At 31.9% G+C, this 23,227-nt stretch overlaps 1 protein-coding gene across 1 annotated transcript in view; it reads left to right on the forward strand.

Moving 5' to 3' along the window:
- Positions 1-18,656, forward strand: part of LOC127733952 (kinesin-like protein KIF11) — a 37,493-nt gene extending 18,837 nt beyond the window's left edge. The window contains exons 13-25 of the mRNA XM_052243435.1: positions 680-887; positions 2,425-2,597; positions 3,021-3,149; positions 5,183-5,338; positions 5,611-5,655; positions 6,829-6,890; positions 8,137-8,236; positions 9,775-9,858; positions 10,828-10,923; positions 13,096-13,318; positions 13,621-13,802; positions 15,149-15,253; positions 18,008-18,656. Of these exons, the coding sequence (XP_052099395.1) occupies positions 680-887; positions 2,425-2,597; positions 3,021-3,149; positions 5,183-5,338; positions 5,611-5,655; positions 6,829-6,890; positions 8,137-8,236; positions 9,775-9,858; positions 10,828-10,923; positions 13,096-13,318; positions 13,621-13,802; positions 15,149-15,253; positions 18,008-18,157 (1,713 nt within the window). The 3' untranslated portion in view covers positions 18,158-18,656. The remainder of the gene's footprint in view (positions 1-679; positions 888-2,424; positions 2,598-3,020; positions 3,150-5,182; positions 5,339-5,610; positions 5,656-6,828; positions 6,891-8,136; positions 8,237-9,774; positions 9,859-10,827; positions 10,924-13,095; positions 13,319-13,620; positions 13,803-15,148; positions 15,254-18,007) is intronic.
- Positions 18,657-23,227: the final 4,571 nt, after the last annotated feature.

A 23,227-nucleotide genomic window follows, 5' to 3' on the forward strand; every position in this document is an offset into this window, starting at 1 on the left:
TACAAAATGGATTGACATATTTTATAAAAATCTTCTTATTTTCATTAAAGTTATGTGATGTCAATGCTGACACAGACAAATTAATAAAAACTTTGGTCCAAGGTTTAATATATAGGGATGGAACCAACTATTAACTCTATCTGTCTTGTATTGTTTAGTTCATGAGTTCTATGAAAAAAATTAAATTAATAGTTTGTATATTACATTGACAAAAACTCATGCTGAAAAATATGTAACATAATAAAAATCTGATTTGAAATAGATCATTGATTTTGGAATATTAATAGAAAGCAAATGGACTTCGCTGCATTTGTTTGCACCTGTCCTAAGTCAGGAACCTGATGTTCAGTGGTTGTCGTTTGTTGATGTGGTTCATAAGTGTTTTGTCGTTTCTCGATTTTTATATAGATTAGACCGTTGGTTTTCCTGTTTGAATTGTTTTACACTAGTCATTTTTGGGGCCCTTTATAGTTTGCTGTTCGGTGTGAGCCAAGGCTCTGTGTTGAAGGCCGTACTTTTGAGCTATAATGGTTTACTTTTAGAAATTGTGATTTGGATGGAGAGTTGTCTTATTGGCACTCATACCACATCTTCTTACTTCTATTTAGAATTGACATCTCTGATTAACATGTTTTACGTGATAAAAAAGATGTATATAAGTTTCTTAACATTCTTTCAGCTTTTGGATACAGTACAATCTACATCATCTGATGTTTATGGCTTACATGATAAAATAGACCGTAAAAAGAAAGTAGAGCAACACAATGAGGAAACACAAGTTTCATTCCAAAATAGATTTCAAACTGAAGTTGCCAGCATGCAAGACAAACTGACAGAATTTGTTTCCTTACAGAAGACTTCTTACAACAGTCTTATGGATCAATCAAGTAAGTTTATTATTTCAGGGTTATCAATATGCTTCAATGCTGATTCTACTTTTTATCAGCAATATGATTTCCAGTTCAATTTTGGAGTCCATACATAGTACATATACAAAAAATGTATCTTCCTACAAAATCCCATTATGTCACCTTTGTACTACAGTCAACTCCACTTAATCACAAACCTGTTAATTGCATAATATTCTCCTGCACAAAACCATTTCCCGTTCATCTAATGTTAAAAAGAATCCGGTTATCTGCATAGCCTTACAAGTGGCCTTTTGGTTAATTGCATAGAAAATAATCGTCAGCTAGATATGCTTAGTTAAAACTGATGAGTTTTTTTGACTGAAACGACAATTTGGTAAGTATATTTTTCTTTAATGCATTTTTATTTTCATTATTATTTTATATTCACTTTGTGTGTTGTTTAAATAAAGTTTTAAACAGTTTCTTTCGTGTTTTTATGATGCCATATTGATTTATTTCCCTCAATGTGTACACAGGTAAATTTGTTTCCTTTGTTCTATTTTAAGCCTCAAGGTCATAAAAATGTCAAACTGGTAATTGTTGTAAAATATGACCATTCTTTCTCAAAAGGTGTTAATAATGGATTGGGTTTCAAACATAGTCCACATAAAAATTAGGGTGAAATTTAAATACAATGCCTCTTGCTAATTAAATTTCAAAGACCATCCAATGTGTAGACTCGTAATTTCGGCTTGGGGTAAATTGCTTTCAGGTTTAACATTACAGGGCATTAATATATGGTTGATAATTTTTATATGTCAAACATTTATTTTTTGTAATTGTTGAAATGAGCATTTACTTAAAATTATTATATTTTCTCATGTTCAACACTAGCGTCAAGCTTATAACCCGTAGAGGGCTTCTTTACTGCTTTGCATATACGGACACTATCGAGGGCAACTAGAACGAAGGGTTAAATTCCTAAAGCCATAGGGCAGGGAGTCTCCTAGAGAGTAGTTCAGGCTGGCATTCAAATAAGCCATTTTGACTTGATTTCAAGAACTATGAAAGATTTTACTGTTTTGATTCAATGCTGTGTTAATTTAACCTTCATGTTAGCTGCATGGAGGTTATTGTTTGTAATATAGCATTACACATTCCTCTTGAATATTGACATATTGATTTCTATTTATTTCAAATGAATGCTTTTATAAGCAATGCTTAAGTTTTTTCATACATCTACAGTTAACTGAATTATTATCATTGCTTAATTTATTAAAAAGTTTATTGTCTTATTATTACATACATTGCACATCTGTAAATCTTGTTATTCCATATGTCTGCTCATACAACGTTATGTTTTAATATGATATACAGCAACAAACGACAACCACTGAATTACAGGCTCCTGACTTGGGGCAGGCACATACAGAATGTGACGGGGTTAAACATGTTAGCGGGCGCTCAACCTTCCACCTAACAGTGGTGTAACAGTACAACATATGAACAAACTTTAAAAATCAGTTGAAAAGGGCTTTCCTTACTTGACCATATCAATAAATATGTCTTTCAGAGAACTTATTACAGAGGAGGCAAGAGGAAGTAACTACACTTTGTTCACATATAGCTGATCTTCATTCTAATATAACCTCTCACACTGAAGAGTTAGTATCCTGTCAGGGGAGACAATTAGACAACACAACCACATGGGCTGATAGAATTAAGACAGACACCACATCAAAGAAGGTGAGATTAGTTATTCTTATAGCAAATATTGTAATAAAGAAAAGTGCTCTAGTTTGTGAAAATTTTCATTTTTAAGTTTATTCAATGAAAAATTCATGAATAACGCCCAACATTTATTCAGGCAAAAGCAGTGGTTGAATTGTTATCAGATCCCAATTTTGCTTTGTTTTGAGCAAGGATCTGGAACTGTTTTCACACAATTTAGGTCATTGTAAGAGGGCTTGTAAGTTGGTGTCATTTTCTTCAAACAGTCAATAACAGAAGTCAAGATGCTAGAAACATTTTCTGAATATTAAATGAATACTTGTGGTTTTGTTGTTGCAAGAATGTATACAAGATTATATAAACTGTGTAATACAAGACTACATTTATTCATGTAGTGATAATTAATTTGACTTTTGAACTCGCACCATATCATTTCAGATGGAGGAAAGTCAAACGATGTCTACCTTTAAGTCAGAGGAGTATGTTCCTCTTATGACAAACATACACCAGAACCTAACTTCTACACTAAACAAGTTGTCTGATGAAAAACAGTCTATGACCACACAGGTTAGTAATCCAAATAGTATAAAAACCCCAGTTTGTAGTCAAAAAGACTGACAACACAAACACAGGCTTAAGTTATACAGTATATGACAACACTGGTTTGTGTAGTCAAAAACAGTATGACAATACAAGTTTGTATAGTCAAAAGCAGTATGACAATACAAGTTTGGGTAGTCAAAAGCAGTATGACAATACAAGTTTGTGTAGTCAAAAGCAGTATGATAATAAAAGTTTGTGTAGTCAAAAGCAGTATGAGAATACAAGTTTGTGTAGTCAAAAGCATATGACAATACAAGTTTGGGTAGTCAAAAGCATATGACAATACAAGTTTGTGTAGTCAAAAGCAGTATGACAATACAAGTTTGTGTAGTCAAAAGCAGTATGACAATACAAGTTTGTGTAGTCAAAAGCAGTATGACAATACAAGTTTGTGTAGTCAAAAGCAGTATGACAATACAAGTTTGTGTAGTCAAAAGCAGTATGACAATACAAGTTTGTGTAGTCAAAAGCAGTATGACAATACAAGTTTGTGTAGTCAAAAGCAGTATGACAATACAAGTTTGTACAAAAAAAGTCTTTGACAATACAGGTTTGTGATTGAGTTCACTTATTTTTATTATAATATCCCACTCTAGGAGTGAGGGCTGTATTGCGTTCAGTCCGTTTGTTGGTCCTTCTGTAACACGTTTCACAGGTTCCACTGAACAGAATGACTTCATATTTTGTCAGCAGCATTACAGTGATGATTTGTAACGTGATCACTTTGTGGATCTGGTTTTGTTTGTTTATACTCTGTATATTATGAGTGGTGGTATGCTTAGCACAACGATGGCGTGCATTCTTGTTTAGTCTTACTTTTCATTTTTGTTGCAGCATTTTTTCTGGCGGTATATGTCTTTTATTTTATAAGTACTAGTTCAGATTGTACTTTCTGCACCTTGTTTTTTCCCTATTCCTCAGTTTTGTATAAAAGTTAAGGGGGCCTTTTATTTACCTTTCCTGGACCAGTGTGAACTACTGTTTCACTGTGAGAATAGAAGACATTTTGTGATAAATTAAGATCATGGAATGTGAATTCCAAAATTTATATAAAATATGTTACTCATGAAACTTGCACATTGATGAAAGGTTGCAGTTCAATACTAAAGTTTTATTTCTAGTATTATGTGCTTAAATTTGGATCACTGTTGATTCGTTAGTTTATTTGTATTTTCAGTCTTGCTAAATATCCAAAATACTTTACAATGATGATTATATAAGTTATATGGTTTGCTACAGACCCCCTACGGATCCATAGAGGGTTAGTAAAATCCTTAAGGGGTGAGGCTGAAGGCCGAATCTCCTATGAATTTTACTAACCCTCCATGGATCCGTAGGGGGACAGTAGTGAACTGTGTAACAAATTTATAGCACTCAGAACCTCTCCTGCTAAGTTATGTATTAAAATAAACAATGAAATACTATAACATTAATCGATGACGTCACCATTAATTGTTAATGTGATGTCATGAACCCCATATGAAATCTACTGACCCATACAGATCCATAGGGAGTCACCATGTGATGGCATTAAACCAATCATAAAGTCGTAATTTATCAGAGGTGCGATAAGAAGTAATAAATGTAATGCTTTTTACTGATTTGAAATGTATTTCAAATGAGGTTACGATTGTTTCATTTTATTGACATATCAAATACTACTGGAAGTCATATTGCAAAATGTTTGCATAAATTACAAACTGAAAATATTTATTCCCAAGATTTTGCATTTATCAAATTCACAATCACATCTTTAGAGAAACATTCATCTTAAAGTACCATTATCATAATTGAGTAACATCATGTATTCATATTCAATTACCAACAAAAAATTTATTAATACCCTTGACAAGGCTTCTATCAAATTTAAATTTTAAACCCTTTTAATATATGTTATATTAAAGACTTAAGTCCTTCTGATATTACTGAACTCAATGTGATTAAAGCATTATATATTACTTGTACTGTACTTGTATTCCATCCTTCTGTTTGTTCAGCAACCTGCAATTGAGGATATGTTGAATGATTGGGCCACAAATCTTCAGACAAGTTTGGCTAGTATAGTTACCATGGTTACAGAGTACACAAGTCAACAAGAAGAAAAGATGGAATGGCTTCAGAAAAATTTGACAGAGCAGCATGATATTGATCAGGTATAAAAAGTTGAACAAAGAAAATCTACGCAGATGTGATTACAAATGTCCAGAAATTTCAACATCCTCTAAAAGGTGTTAACATGTATTTTGGAAAGACTTTGATCTTTCTATATCACAATATTAGGGAAATATGAATCATTGGAAGATAACTGTAATAAAAAAACATAGGATTTAGAAAGCCTATTATTAAAGTGCATAAGCATTTTTTGTTAATTGAATGATATGTTACATTTTCTATAGAATTCAATATTATTTTAAATCCTTTACAGGAAATGGTGAAATTATTGGAAAGAAGACAAGGCTTATTGAAAAATGTAAGTAATTAATACTGATTATACAAGTTGGTTCAAAATAGTAAGTTGTTTATTTTCAATAAACCTGTGAATTTTTTTGAGGCAAAATCTATTAAATTGAAGGTTATCTATTGCGGCTTGCCAATGTGAATACAAAGTCAATTTGCTTTTTTTGTTTAAGGAATGACTGTTATATTTTTTCTGTCTATGAAGAAATAACATCAAAAATGTGGTGCGCACTGAATAACCTGTGTAGCGGGTTATTTAAAAGTGTGGTCCACATTTTTTATGGTATTTCAAATAGACAGAAAAAATATTACAGTCGTTCCTTATAATTTAATTCTAAATTCCATTTTTAAGGAGTAAATCATGAAAAAACGTCGATGACGTAACGGTCACATGACAAAATTATGTCTATGAGCTGATAGACAAAAAACTTTCAGCTAATCAGAAGACATGTTACATCCCAAATTAAATTATTTCAAAATGCACAATATTATGACAAATTCAATTGCTTAAAAAGATCCTTGACGACAATAACAAAATAAGCTGTTATGACAAAGCAAAGGATATGGTATATTATTTCACTCCTAGCTGTCAGTACTGTCTGGTAAGCATATAAGGTACATCATTTGACTACCTATCTTCTTTTATAGTTTTGAAGCTAGAAACTTTTTATGCAGATTTAAATTCATATACGAGAGATGTGCGTACTGTCATAATTTAGAGTTTTAGTATTTTTTCACTAATTTAAGGGTTGTTGAATTCCCTTTCAACTGTACCTGAATTCTAAAAGGAAGACAATGTGACAATCAAATATTACATCGTCCTATTTGTCTCTCTGATCCCTGTACGCATGTTAGATTTTATATCGATGAAAGCAACTTGGGAGAAAATTCGCCTATCAAACAAGTATTTAACTGATCCCTCAATGAAAATACATATTTTGAAAACCAGTTACCGGTAACAGAAACAGACCTAAAAAACATTCTGGCTTGAAAAATTGTAAATGATTGATCAATGTCAAATATAATTTAGGCCACTGCTTTCATATGGGTCATCAGGCTTTTATCTTATATCTGCTGGTAGAGTGTATTTTTTTTTTTAATTTTGCTAATCTTATATAAGTATGTTGCCCATCCATCTAAGTCTTTGACCCGTTGTTTAAAACATCAGTTATTTGAACAATTTCAGACAAATGAGTATGTAGAAGACAGAAAACAAGCCATTAAACAGTTCTATCATAAAGCAGAAAGGTAAGGGGTTAATGTATAATGTAAATAGATACAAATATGTTATTCCATACCATTTTACACAAATTTATTTATACATTTGTGAACATAGAAATTCAATGATTATTTTAAAATTTTTCCATGAGTTTGTGATTTCAGATTAAAAAATTTATTGGAGTCAAGTCCCATAACTCTGAAATAACTTATCTGAAAGTTGCAAAAACGAAATGAGGGCATTTTTCAGTTGTGACATTATCAAATTTATTATTGGTACAGTGAAAGCAACTTTAGTTATTACCAGACATGAACAATCACCTATGTTTATGCCCAGTCTGAAATATCACAGTTTACACTATTCACTGATTATAGCATTGTGATAGTGAGAAACTAGTACATTCTCAGGATAAAGAATTCTGTTAAGATGGTTTACCAGGATCTTTTGATAACATCAACTTGAAACATGCTTTTTGAATTATATGACAAATTATAATTTTGACCATGGTAGTGTGTTTGCTTGAGTGCGGGAGGTTGTGGGTTCGAACCCCGGCTTGGTCAAACCAAAGACTTTAAAATTGGTATTTGCTGCTTCTATGCTAAGCACGCGGCATTAAAGAGTAAGAGCAAAAAGACATGTCTTCGTGCAAACTGTTACCTTGTGAACTAGCACATTAAAAATCCAGCTCAGAGTGTCGGTCTAGTACAAAGCAGGGTTAATATTCATATTACAATAACATGTTCTCGTCCTGAATATGCATATTGATTTGCCGCTGGACGTTAAGCAACCATCCATCTTAATTTTGACCCAGATTTCATGGTTCACTGAACATGGACATATGATATTATACCTTACATATATGATAAACAATTCTGTTTGGTAACAAAATGGCATCGACCAGGTTAGAAACCCATTGAGTGACGAGGAAACAAGACTTGGAAATTAATCTAATGCAAAGAATATCCCTCACAAACAGCCCTTTTCAGGGTCATCAATATTTTATTGAAAGAGTCTTCCTTTTGTTCTACATATAAGAAATCTAACTTAGAATCTAAGACACAAAATAGTTTTTAACGTAATTATTTTGACAATCAGTTACTACAATAAGGCAAGTTCTTCTTCAATGGCTCAGTCTATCAAATTCTACAGACAGAAAAAAATAATAAGCCATATAATCTCTGTATAGGTAAAAGACTATTACTATTAAGATGTTTGCATTTAGAATAGTGAAAAGAAAATGAGGTTATAATTCAAAATAAACTTGTATTATTTTAGCAAATTAAAGGAGGTCCAGAAAGAAAATGAAGTGAATTGTCAGAAGATTACCAAGTCAACCTCTGAAAACTGCCAGACAAATCTGATGGAGGTAGACAAGGTAAGAAGCTAGTTTTATTTGTCTGTTACAAGGCGTTCTCAGGTCCATTGACATTTTCTTTTTCTTTTTATGTGCCAGCATTGAATATTTTTTGTATCTTTTCAATAAAAAATAATGGATATGCAGTTTGGTATAAGCTAATAACAGAAAAAAGCTCCTTTTCAGTCATTCAAACGTAACATCAGTTGTGTCGCATAGTATACAACAGGGAATACTACAGTAGACTTCACCTAATCGGATATCGGCTAAACGAATATATCGGCTATTGTAATGATATTTCAAAACACCAAACCCTTCCCTATATGTTTAATGTTAATTTTATCGTGTAATCGAATATCAGATATAAGAATATATCGGCAAATCGGATAAAAATATTCAGGAAAATTTTGTTAAAACTATGCACAATCAGATATTTTCAATGTTTTTCTGACAGGAAATGGACACGGAAGTTACGCAATTACAATCTTGCAGACAAGAAAATTTTGTTTTTTATTAATTAAAGGAAATATTTCTTAATAAATTGTTGTCTTTAGAGCAGTACGTTAGGACAATTTTGATATAATTCCAAGTGCTCACAGAATCAGAAATATAATTCAAACTGAATGTACCTCTTTCTTAATAATTTATTGCAATATACATATAAATTCCTTTTGACAAGAGAAATCTGACTTTTGTCAGATATAATTTTGTAACATGTGCATAACCACATGTCATGGACGCCATTTTTGTTTTGGTTACATAATGTGAAGAAGCCTCGAAAACTATGACCTTAAGATTAACAGTCTTCAGAAAACTTGATGCAATAATAAATTATCAGTCATGATTATCTTCATTGATATTCAAATTAATTTGATTTTTTTTAAGAAATAAACTATATACCAAGTATGATTTCAGTTTAGAGATTGTACACAGCTGTAATCTATTTATAGCCCATTAAACTTACCTGTGATTAAAATGTAATTGTTAATGTAAATATGGATATTACTTCGTTTATAAAACAAATAGTGACACAAACTATGGATGGTAGATATTTATTCACATAAATAATTCAGGACATTTGATTTATTTTAATAAATATAGGATTTAAAAATTGAAAACAAATAAGAGCATAACACAACCTGCTGATAATTTTTTTACACAAACATCGTGGTGATGTATCTGATAAAAATCACTTCAACCCTTTTACTATTTTATAGCAATTGTTAGGGCTAGTAACATCTCAGAATAAGTCGACTCATTATTGCAGAATATTCAGTGAATATACATTTATCGTCTAATATTGAATGGGTAATGGGATATTTTTTGCTGACATTTTGGGTATCCGATTTGCAGGAGTCTACTGTACTATATTGCTTTAGATTATAGGGAATCTTAACTTGGGGTTTTAAAGTATTGTAAGGGAAAACTGGTCAAAACATATGCATATTCATACATATTCATAGTAACACACTTGGCTGCAGTGTTGAAAATCATGATCCTTTTCTGGGTCAATCTTTATATTAGAAGTTGTCAAAACAGGGTTTACCTTTTATTTATAGATACACACAGAAGTTGCTGCATGTATGGATGCATGCAACTTGTCAAAAAGTAAAGTTCTGGAATTCCAAAATGACAGAGAACAGGTAAGTTATATCAACATATTGTAACTGCAGAAACAAACTTGATGAGATGCAACAATGTGTTTGAGAGAAAACAGTACTGAAGATAGAAATTTATAGAGGTAAAATTTTATAACTGACACTAAGCTTGTGGTATTTATTGGAGATATTTTAGAATATTGGGGAAGGTGGGCTGGTTGTAGGAGTATTGGAACAGTTTATAAAGGCCACCTATAATAAATTGTTGGACGGCATACTAGTGGATTCTCTTGTGTATATATATATATATAAAATAGAAAGCAGCAATCACAGTAAAATTTTTCCGTCATAGTATGTAAGCAGTCAAATACCCAAGATTTTTATAAAATGATGTATAGGGTTTGAAATAAGCAGTTGTTCACTAGCCGTTTGAGAGTGCTTTTTAATGTGGGCTTATGAAAATCCAATTTTGTTGGCCCACATAGTGATGGCACTTTTAAAATTGTTATTATTAAAAATTGAAATTGCATGTTATCGAGCAATTCACAGAAGCTTGTATGTTTTCCTTTAAGTTTTTCACAACTGAATTCAGATGTAAGCAAAGTTAATAATTGCATACTTGTGTTTTGACTAGGCTATGCAAATAACTAATATTAACTATACCACTAACATTCTAATTTGATATGTAATATCTCTGACTTCTGTTATATGTTTTGGGCATTACAATCAGGAATAAGTGAACACACAAGCATATATATAAATACTAAATATTTTTGGTTACTAAGAATTATTGTGAACCCCAAAATTTATTTTACATGGGGCCCACATGGCTCAAACAAAATCAAACCCTGATTTTTTTTATATAACTTTAGATGAATTTACTTGCTCTCATATGGTATCTCCTCGTCATTATCACCTAACAACACAAAGATAGGTGAAAAAAAAGGGTATGGAGACAAATCTAATTATCTGTACTAAACATGAGATGTTATACCTAAGTATGATGATTTTTAGGTATGGTCTGTCTTTGAAGAGAGAATCTGCTCAAGCGTAGAAGAATTTAAACAATCTAGTCAACAAAATTCAGAGAAATATGCAGAAAAATCAATGGTGAGTATTGTTGCACAAGCATTTTAATGGCACTTGCAAAATAGAAACATTTTCACAAACAATTGAATTTGATGCTGTGAAGGCCAATGCAACCTACACTATTTTTCTTTACCTGTTTTAATTTCTTAAACGGAAATAATGGGAAACACCTGACTGATTGTGAGTAAGTTTTTGCATGATAAAAAGTCAACATAAAAAATAAATATTAATGAATCTTAACTTCAGACAAAAGTTATGGTTTATAGGGAAAATAACATTTTCATTGTCAAATTTATATACACTTTAAGTTTGATTTAAAAACATACCTATTTATATAGAAATATTTCCATTATTTTAATGAGCAATCATTCTCTAGGTAAATAAAAAAAAAATTATCAATTAAAATGTATATTTTGGAAGCAATTTTTTTTTCAAAGAAAAAAGGGAGTACCGTTCCTACTCGCTTATTAGTCGGAAAATTGGGAGTAAAATTCATAATCCAGAGAGGGGGGCCGACTAATAGACGAGATCTAGCGACCAGAGGAAAAATCCAAGCTTGAGAAAAGTGGTCAGGAGTGAATTTCCTGGTCAAAACTACGTTTTTGATTGCCAAACCTACATAAATCAATAAATAAAAAGTTTTTGTTGAAAATAAATGACTTCAATACTGTCTTTGTGTTTTATTTGTTCTTTGGTAAACATTTTCTGCAAATTCGTGTTGAAATTCTACTGTTTCCGGTTTGTGTATTGATTTTCATGGTCTCATGGTTTTCCTATAAACCCAAAAGAAGAGCCAAGAACCAAAAATGAAAAGGAGATAACAATGTACCAAATATGTGAAAGGATGTTTTCAGTGGAGTTATTGTGTCATTATTGTGATATCATGATATCAATTCAATGCTTATAAATCATATAATAATCAAAAAATAATAATTTTAAGATTCATTCCCAAAATCAAAATATTATTCATTATAGTGTCTCAGGTAAACAAAAATTACAAAATTGATTGACAAGCCAATATAATCCATTGATAACCCCAATTAAGAGACAAAGAGTTGTATTCACTAAAGGTGTGAAAACTATCAGTGATAGGTAAACAGATGACACTAATGAGTTGGAGTTAGTTATTTTAATATATTGATTAGCTTCACTTAATTTTTTTAATCCTTTAATCATCACAATATGATAAGAATTATGAAGTGTACATGCTCATTTAACACCGAGTTATGTATGCTGTGAAAAATATTTTCATCAAGTGTTGATTGACTTTAAATTTTTCAGGTTCATATTGGTTTATATTCGCTTTTCTCAAACAATAGGTTGTTAGTCATACCCTTCAAAATCATTGATGCATTACGTAAACAACACATGGCTAATCTAACATTTGAACAGTGAACAAAACAAGAGAAATGAATACATCTTTATTATTAACAGCAATATAAATTATCATGATGAGCATCAACTAAATTCAAACCAAACATTAATGCAGAAATGAATATTATTCCTGGATTTGCATTGGTTCTACCGGCGTTCAGTTACTGTCAGCTGAAAAAAAAATGCCCAAATTTTGTCCGACTTATACGAGGGTCAAGACTAAATCCTTAGAATTTGGAGCTGAAAAGGGCCCCCGACTTATAGTAGGATCGACTATTAGGCGAGTTTATACGGTACATTCTGGTTTTACAATATTCAGTAATTGATAAAAACTGATTGATTTGCAATTGTAAATTTGTTACCTAACCTGAATTATTCATATTTTTATAAAAGATAGCCTATATAATATCTAAATCCTAGATTCTTTACACCAGAATAAGTACACTACAATACTGGTGTATTTTAAAGATTTGTCGGAAAATTGAATATGTTTTTTTTAACAATTGTATTTCCGAGAAAAGTTTATTTAACACTCAATTTCATTTAATGTTAGCAAAATGATGCCTACCAATTAAATAAGCAATACATATCTAAAATGACTGCCCAGTTCAACAGTGACAATCTACTTTTTAAATTCTGTTTAATATGTCTGGTACCTGTATAATTTGTTTAACAGTATTCTTTGCCACATTACAAAATGATTCTCACCTCCACATACTGCTGTAAAAACCATTGTTAATATTACATATTGAATGTAAGTCAAATTGTTTGTCATACACAATGTTCATCTCAATTCATTTCTATTTAAATGTATTTTAGAGTTTAACAGATCACTCCAAGGAAAGCACAGACAAACTGATATCCCATGCTAACCAAAACCATACAGAAGTAGTCAAACATATGGAAGTCAGTCAGTCACAGATGACAGAACAGATAGATCATGTGACTGAATGGTCACAGTGTTTGACTTGTGAATTAAACAGGAGAACAGAGGATATACAGAACTTTTTGGCTGAAGAAATAAAGAAAGATATTCCTACAGGTAAGTCTATTCATAGTTGGGAAATTATTTCATCTTGAACATATTTTACAAGATTTTTTTTTGAAAATAAATAGATCAGCAAGGTTTCCTTGAAAGAAAAAATCTTTGAGAAAATGAATATTTCAGTCATTAAAACTTTGTTGTGCTTGTGTACTTGCATATGATTCTGTCAATTATTGTTATTAAATTTTGTTTGGTCCTGGCAATTTCAAACTACTAAGCCTCGAATATCACACTTTTGTTATGTATCTAAATACAATTCAACACTTCTTATATTTTTATACTTTTTGTTGTATTAACAGGTTTAACTCCTCAGAGACGTGAGATTACTTATCCCAGAATCCTCACTAAAACTGATGATCATGGTGTGATCCTGACAGATTTCAGATCAACATATCAACAAGATCCAATAGTGATGAACTTAGATTCACAGTTAGCAAAAGTTGATGAGGAAGATAGTACACCAAAAATAGTTATAGAACAGGTAGATACATCACACTCTTTGAACTTAGAATCACAGTTAGCCACCGTTGATCAGGAAGAAAGTACATCAAAAATAGTTATAGAACTGGTAGGTACATCACACTCCTAGAACTTTGAATCACAGTCAGTCACTGTTGATGAGGAAGATAGTATACCAAAAATAGTTATAGAACAGGTAGGTACATCACACTCTTAGAACTTAGAATCACAGTTAGCCACCGTTGATGAGGATGAAAGTACACCAAAAATAGTTATAGAACCGGTAGGTACATCACACTCTTAGAACTTAGAATCACAGCCAGCCACCGTTGATGAGGATGAAAGTACACCAAAAATAGTTATAGAACTGGTAGGTACATCACACTCTTAGAACTTAGAATCACAGTTAGCCACCGTTGATGAGGATGAAAGTACACCAAAAATAGTTATAGAACCGGTAGGTACATCACACACTTGGAACTTAATCACAGTTAGCCTCCGTTGATGAGGAAGATAGTACACCAAAAATAGTTATAGAACAGGTTGGTACATCACAGTACACCAAAAATAGTTATAGAACAGGCAGGTACATCACACTCATTCTTTTCACAGGATGGCTGTATTTTTTTAATTTCAGTCAGAAAATAATGTATGATTCCAATTTCCATTCAGGAGTAATTGAGAAAAAAATGTTTTGACAGCCAAAAATATAGAATGTTTTAGAGCATGAAAAACAATGAGTCTTAAAAAAAAAAGAACAGCTGTATTACATCAACTGTGCTTGAGTGAGTTGGAACCTTAGTACAATTTTATAAAAATGGGGAGAATAAACTAAGGGGTCAATCAAAACCCTTTAGCAGAAAAAAGAAAAAACAACATGGTCAAAACCAAAAAGATGAACAGACAACAGTCCAAAATCTTTTAAAGCATTGGTTACTGGGATTGAATCCACAGACATCCACCCTATAGTAGCCAGATAAATGTATAATACCAATGTCATACATATATTGAATCTTTGTGTGATAGAACAGTTTTAATACTGGTTTCATATGAATTCTTTTGTATTGTATGAACAGAATCCATGTTTCTGTTGTGAATGAGGAATTTTCTTTTTTCTAAGAAAAAAGTATTAAGAATCTAGGCTTAAGTAATTCGTGAAGACAAAATACATTTACAAAGTGGAAATTACTGCTAAAAAAAATTAACATATAATAACCCTTATGAAATAAGGATTTGTTTAATCGCACATTGTGAGCTTAGCATTAGGCAGGTTGAAGTGGTGTTGTAGGTTGGCATATTGTGATTAATGCCTTTGTTCAAGGAGAACATACTATGTAAATCTTGTCACACCTTAATCACCTGTTTTAGGTAAATGGAGAGGAGGAAATAATGCGGGATGACATGAGTGATTGTAGCAGTAGGTCATGTAAATCTTCAACGTCTGGTATCTCAACTATGTCTGGATTCAGTAAAGTAAGTTTTATTATTTGAATAATGTGTCGTGTAAATCTTTAACATTTAGTATCTTAACCATAATGTGTCGTGTAAATCTGCAACATTTAGTATCTTAACCATAATGTGTCATGTAAATCTTTAACATTTAGTATCTTAACCATAATGTGTCGTGTAAATCTTTAACATTTAGTATCTTAACCATAATGTGTCGTGTAAATCTTTAACATTTAGTATCTTAACCATAATGTGTCATGTAAATCTTTAACATTTAGTATCTTAACCATAATGTGTCGTGTAAATCTTTAACATTTAGTATCTTAACCATAATGTGTCATGTAAATCTGCAACATTTAGTATCTTAACCATAATGTGTCATGTAAATCTTTAACATTTAGTATCTTAACCATAATGTGTCGTGTTAATCTTTAACATTTAGTATCTTAACCATAATGTGTTGTGTAAATCTTTAACATTTAGTATCTTAACCATAATGTGTCATGTAAATCTGCAACATTTAGTATCTTAACCATAATGTGTCATGTAAATCTGCAACATTTGATAAGAAAGGGGTATATTGGTTTACCGTAGTCAGATGTCTGTCCCAATTCTCTCAGCAAATAAAATTCATAGCTTTTAATATGGCATCAAGCTTCACCTAGTTCTGCCATATTTTTGTGACAAGTTTTCAGTTACTTCAGTGTTCTACTTCTTGTTTGCTAAAGATATATCTTATAATCCTCACATTTAAATAATATTGTAATATATTAAATGAAAAAATAGTGGAGTTGTGTTGTTAAGACAAAATGCAGACTTCATAAACTAAAAAAAAAATATAGAGACATCTATTAACCCTTTCACCGATAGCCGCCCTGACAGAAGCTACTCTGAGACGATGGCTTCCCTGGCTATTGTGGGAGATCTTCAAATTAAATATCAATAAAAAATGGTCTGTAGTTATTTAGGTCTTTATTTTTTCACTTACACCATGGACACAGAGTTGTTAATGTTTTGATAAATTTTTTGTCTGAACAAAATCTAAATTTGCCAATTTTCAGCATTAAAATAGATGAAATACACGAAATTTCGACTTTTTGACCCAAAATCGTAATTTTGTAACCCAAAACGGCAAAAGTTTGAAAATTTTAACGAGGTTGAACAAATTCCTTACACTGAACGATTTCCATTCCAAGTGTTTTTGTACATAAAACGGCATGTTATGTCAAAAAAGTATACTAGTCTGGCTTCAAATCTTCCAAATTCTTTTCAAAAAAATGTTCCCTTATTTCAAATTCCAGTCAAACCGTAAATTTCATCTGATTTTGACATGGTTTTCAACAAACCAAAGCGCCATGTTTACACTTTCATCCGAGTATTAAACAAAGAAAGATAACTTGTGTTTGCAATGATTTTCAGAGGGAAATATAAAAGACGTATTCCAATCCCGGTAAACCGGGACTCGTCATCAGCTGTCTGAAGCGTGAATCCCGGTAAACCGGGGTTCGTCGGCGAAAGGGTTAAACATTGTTTGTGTGTTGAATGTTGATAACTTTTTTTATATTGGAAATTGTATATTAATCCTTTCATATATAAAGATTTACCCAATGGTACTAATATAAGATGTAATATATGTAGATGATGTTATAAAATCATGTTGACAAATATTTCGGCTGAAAAAATAGCCTTTGTCAGTGTCAATAATTTTAACAATACTATTTGTTTATGTAAAATAGCTCATTAATACAGGTAAATTCTTTACTATTGATTTAATTTAAAATCTTGAACCTCATCAAACAAAACAAAATTCAATACTCTATAAACGTGGCTGTGTATCTATACATCACAAAGTGTCAAAATGCAGTAGTTTGTATAAATGTATATAAAATAATAAAAGAGCCTCTCTATCAAAATGCTAATAATAGTCATTGAAAGCAGCCTTTCCAAAAATGCCTCAATGGCAGTAGATGTGATATCTCTAAGAAGCCACTCCTCTCACTTAGCTAGCATTTCAGACAGATCATAAACTTGTTGACTTTAACTGCATGAAAGTCCTAGTGATTGAACAGAACATTCACTGGAGTGATGCCAAAAATCTTGAACCTCATCAAACAAAACAAAATTCAATACTCTATAAATGTGGCTGTGTATCTATACATCACAAAGTGTCAAAATGCAGTAGTTTGTATAAATGTATATAAAATAATAAAAGAGCCTCTCTATCAAAATGCTAATATTAGTCATTGAAAGCAGCCTTTCCAAAAATGCCTCAATGGCAGTAGATGTGATATCTCTAAGAAGCCACTCCTCTCACTTAGCTAGCATTTCAGACAGATCATAAACTTGTTGACTTTAACTGCATGAAAGTCCTAGTGATTGAACAGAACATTCACTGGAGTGATGCCAAACGAAATGTTCGGGAAAGCTTCTGGATAATGAACTAAATGTACTTCATCCAAATGGCATCAACAGTTAGTACTAGCAGTTTGATAGAGAGGCTCTTCTATTATTTAATATAAAATTTTCAAACATCATCTTCATATATTACCGTCTTATATTAGTACCGCAAATCTTTAGACTTTTATAAGTTTTTTCCTTTTCTGCTCAGCATCCTCTATTCTAGATGATCCGGTACATATTAAATTTGCTGGTTAGTCCTTTTTATAGACTTATATATATATGCATTGTAAAAGCTCTTTCTTCTTACACAAAGAAAGAATACAAATACATTTGTAATTTTATAGCAGTGGTTATTAATTATTTTTGTCCTTTTTATAGGCATCAGATACAAAAGAGAACAGGGTGAGGAAACACCATACCAAGTCTACTTCTAGTTCAACCAGCAAAAAGCCTAAAACAAATCAAGACAATATAACACCAAGAGGGAAGTCACGACTACCACTAAGGAGTAACAACACTGATTCATAAGATATCATTTTTATACAGTATTTAAAAGCCATATATATATCTGTACATAAAGACATTTTAATAGTTTTAGTGGTTCTTGACTTTTTATTCGGTTTTATTTTTTTAGTGTATTCATATCAAGTTGATGTTTGTAATTTTATTCTAGCTAATCTTGTATTTATTAAACCTCAATGTAATATAAAAAAAAATACATGCAATAAAATTAGATCAATTTTTTACAGGAAAATTTGACATTTTTCTATTTATAAATGCATGTGAGGTTCTGATTTTTGAATGATATATCAAGAAGTTGAAAATTAATACAAGGATGGACAAAAATTCCTCGTTGATTTAATTCCCCAGATGCAATAATATTTCCCTTTGAAAGTAATATTTCTTCCAACCAATAACAGTTACAATATAATCATTCTTTTGGTAGTATTAATGATTCAATAAATGATTAGATATATATTTGTCAAAAGCTTAATGTCATATTGTTCTGTATCTTTCTCATTTGCATATAAAAAAGTTTCACAAAACATAAAACATTAATTATGATATTATGTATATTTTTACCCACAAAGAAATGGTAATTTTTATGTTTGCTTGGAGATTGCCTTTCGAGTTTTATGAGTAAATATTAAATTTCGATTTCAGTGTTAGGAATGTTTTCTATCTTTCTTCTTATTCTTAAACTACTCTCACTTTTAATACATACATGCTGAACTCATTTAATAGTAATTACAGTATACTCTGTTAATGAAATATGGCAATTTAAATATTTGTGTATGATGTTTATACACTTACATTTGTTATAATGACTGGTAAATCCCCCAAAAAGAAATGTTTGTTGATGTTTCAACCTTCAGTTATAAGTAATACTGCTGTATTGTTTATTATTTGCTGTATGATGTTATAATATTGTTAAGATTAAAAATCATCCTCATTGTGATGTATTGTACATTGTAGTTACTACCTACAGCTCGTGTATTGTACATTGTAGTTACCTACAGCTCGTGTATTGTACATTGTAGTTACCTACAGCTCGTGTATTGTACATTGTAGTTACCTACAGCTCGTGTATTGTACATTGTAGTTACCTACAGCTCGTGTATTGTACATTGTAGTTACCTACAGCTCGTGTATTGTACATTGTAGTTACTACCTACAGCTCGTGTATTGTACATTGTAGTTACCTACAGCTCGTGTATTGTACATTGTAGTTACCTACAGCTCGTGTATTGTACATTGTAGTTACCTACAGCTCGTGTATTGTACATTGTAGTTACTACCTACAGCTCGTGTATTGTACATTGTAGTTACCTACAGCTCGTGTATTGTACATTGTAGTTACCTACAGCTCGTGTATTGTACATTGTAGTTACCTACAGCTCGTGTATTGTACATTGTAGTTACCTACAGCTCGTGTATTGTACATTGTAGTTACCTACAGCTCGTGTATTGTACATTGTAGTTACCTACAGCTCGTGTATTGTACATTGTAGTTACTACCTACAGCTCGTGTATTGTACATTGTAGTTACCTACAGCTCGTGTATTGTACATTGTAGTTACCTACAGCTCGTGTATTGTACATTGTAGTTACCTACAGCTCGTGTATTGTACATTGTAGTTACCTACAGCTCGTGTATTGTACATTGTAGTTACCTACAGCTCGTGTATTGTACATTGTAGTTACCTACAGCTCGTGTATTGTACATTGTAGTTACTACCTACAGCTCGTGTATTGTACATTGTAGTTACCTACAGCTCGTGTATTGTACATTGTAGTTACCTACAGCTCGTGTATTGTACATTGTAGTTACTACCTACAGCTCGTGTATTGTACATTGTAGTTACCTACAGCTCGTGTATTGTACATTGTAGTTACTACCTACAGCTCGTGTATTGTACATTGTAGTTACCTACAGCTCGTGTATTGTACATTGTAGTTACCTACAGCTCGTGTATTGTACATTGTAGTTACCTACAGCTCGTGTATTGTACATTGTAGTTACTACCTACAGCTCGTGTATTGTACATTGTAGTTACCTACAGCTCGTGTATTGTACATTGTAGTTACCTACAGCTCGTGTATTGTACATTGTAGTTACCTACAGCTCGTGTATTGTACATTGTAGTTACTACCTACAGCTCGTGTATTGTACATTGTAGTTACCTACAGCTCGTGTATTGTACATTGTAGTTACCTACAGCTCGTGTATTGTACATTGTAGTTACCTACAGCTCGTGTATTGTACATTGTAGTTACCTACAGCTCGTGTATTGTACATTGTAGTTACCTACAGCTCGTGTATTGTACATTGTAGTTACCTACAGCTCGTGTATTGTACATTGTAGTTACTACCTACAGCTCGTGTATTGTACATTGTAGTTACCTACAGCTCGTGTATTGTACATTGTAGTTACCTACAGCTCGTGTATTGTACATTGTAGTTACCTACAGCTCGTGTATTGTACATTGTAGTTACCTACAGCTCGTGTATTGTACATTGTAGTTACTACCTACAGCTCGTGTATTGTACATTGTAGTTACCTACAGCTCGTGTATTGTACATTGTAGTTACCTACAGCTCGTGTATTGTACATTGTAGTTACCTACAGCTCGTGTATTGTACATTGTAGTTACCTACAGCTCGTGTATTGTACATTGTAGTTACCTACAGCTCGTGTATTGTACATTGTAGTTACCTACAGCTCGTGTATTGTACATTGTAGTTACTACCTACAGCTCGTGTATTGTACATTGTAGTTACCTACAGCTCGTGTATTGTACATTGTAGTTACCTACAGCTCGTGTATTGTACATTGTAGTTACCTACAGCTCGTGTATTGTACATTGTAGTTACCTACAGCTCGTGTATTGTACATTGTAGTTACCTACAGCTCGTGTATTGTACATTGTAGTTACCTACAGCTCGTGTATTGTACATTGTAGTTACTACCTACAGCTCGTGTATTGTACATTGTAGTTACTACCTACAGCTCGTGTATTGTACATTGTAGTTACCTACAGCTCGTGTATTGTACATTGTAGTTACTACCTACAGCTCGTGTATTGTACATTGTAGTTACCTACAGCTCGTGTATTGTACATTGTAGTTACTACCTACAGCTCGTGTATTGTACATTGTAGTTACCTACAGCTCGTGTATTGTACATTGTAGTTACCTACAGCTCGTGTATTGTACATTGTAGTTACCTACAGCTCGTGTATTGTACATTGTAGTTACCTACAGCTCGTGTATTGTACATTGTAGTTACTACCTACAGCTCGTGTATTGTACATTGTAGTTACTACCTACAGCTCGTGTATTGTACATTGTAGTTACCTACAGCTCGTGTATTGTACATTGTAGTTACCTACAGCTCGTGTATTGTACATTGTAGTTACCTACAGCTCGTGTATTGTACATTGTAGTTACTACCTACAGCTCGTGTATTGTACATTGTAGTTACCTACAGCTCGTGTATTGTACATTGTAGTTACCTACAGCTCGTGTATTGTACATTGTAGTTACCTACAGCTCGTGTATTGTACATTGTAGTTACTACCTACAGCTCGTGTATTGTACATTGTAGTTACCTACAGCTCGTGTATTGTACATTGTAGTTACCTACAGCTCGTGTATTGTACATTGTAGTTACCTACAGCTGAATTTTATATTGTTTTTATAATCCTTTAAAATGAATCTACAATGATGCTGTAACAATAATGAAATGTGTTTCAAACACTGTAATTATCAACAAGTAAGATAAAAACATAGTTTTCTTGACAAACATCTTGTGAATTCTAATATGTTGGTTATATCATCTGCTAAATATTAAGGGAATACGATACAGAAAAGACATGTTGTTGATTTTACCTTTAATAAAATTTTGACAATTTTTTTAATTTTTTTTATGCACTATTGAAATATGTGAAGAAAAATATGCTTTCATGACTTACTTTTTGTGATATTTTAGTTTGAAATTTGCATGTTTCATGTAAAAACACAAATTACATAAATGTATTGAAAAATGAAATTTTTGTTTTTACATGAAACATGCAAATTTCAAACTAAAATATAACTATTCCCATGATTCATCAAAACGCTATGCCAATTTATTGACGCTAGAAATGCTATCAGTCTTCATTTGCCTGGAAGTACAGTACAGTAGATTTCGCATGCTTAAATCAACAACATGCTTGTTTTCCTATGTCAACACTTTCAAATTCACATAACTGGTTTGATTTTGCACGAATTTTGGATGCTTATCATTAGCAATGTTTCGAAAACAAGTTAAATATGGATGCATTATTATCTGCCCTTGCTATTGTATCGTATGCCCTTAAAAAGACATTTATTAAATCTAATCAAGACATCAGATAATACTGTTAATACTGATACAGCAACTTTTATGAATATTTATTTATGGTGTTTTAAATATGAATTTTATTTGATTAAACTTCCATCAACTTTGAAATGTAGCAGAAAGAAAACAATAAAGAAGTTCAAGGTGTTGCTGAATGTTTTATTAATGGCATAAAGATTTACAAGGTGACCTCTTATGTTTTATTTCATTACCAGCGACATTATTGACATAAAAGGAGAAGGTGCACAAGTTCCCTACTAATCCCCAAGGTTTCATATAATATAGCATATTATATATAGGTAATAAATTAGGCCTTTTTGATTCTGAAAGTTCTCTGGTGACAGAAAAAATTGATTCCAGAACTGAAGATTATAGAACACTTGTATGGTCTATTGCCTTCTGGAAAACATTTGCCACACACTCTTACCAAAACAAAGGTTTAAAAAGTAAAGTAAGATGTATTAAATCACAAATATGCATTTTGGTCAGAACATGCAGCCCAATTTTCAAAAATCAAATACAACCAGTAATCAGAAAAAAACCAGAGCTGCATTATTTTATGAATGAGCAAGCGGTAAATAGTAGTGGTACCAGTTGCCATTTTGAACCTTAGCTATTTTACATTTCAGCCAACTAAACCTGTTCACAACACTTGGATTTTTCAATGAGAGCAAAGTAAACAAAACCACCGATTCATGTTTTCAACCAGTATTTA

This window comes from Mytilus californianus, unplaced genomic scaffold (assembly GCF_021869535.1).
Source record: "Mytilus californianus isolate M0D057914Y unplaced genomic scaffold, xbMytCali1.0.p SCAF_3, whole genome shotgun sequence".
Taxonomy (NCBI): Eukaryota; Metazoa; Mollusca; class Bivalvia; order Mytilida; family Mytilidae; genus Mytilus; species Mytilus californianus.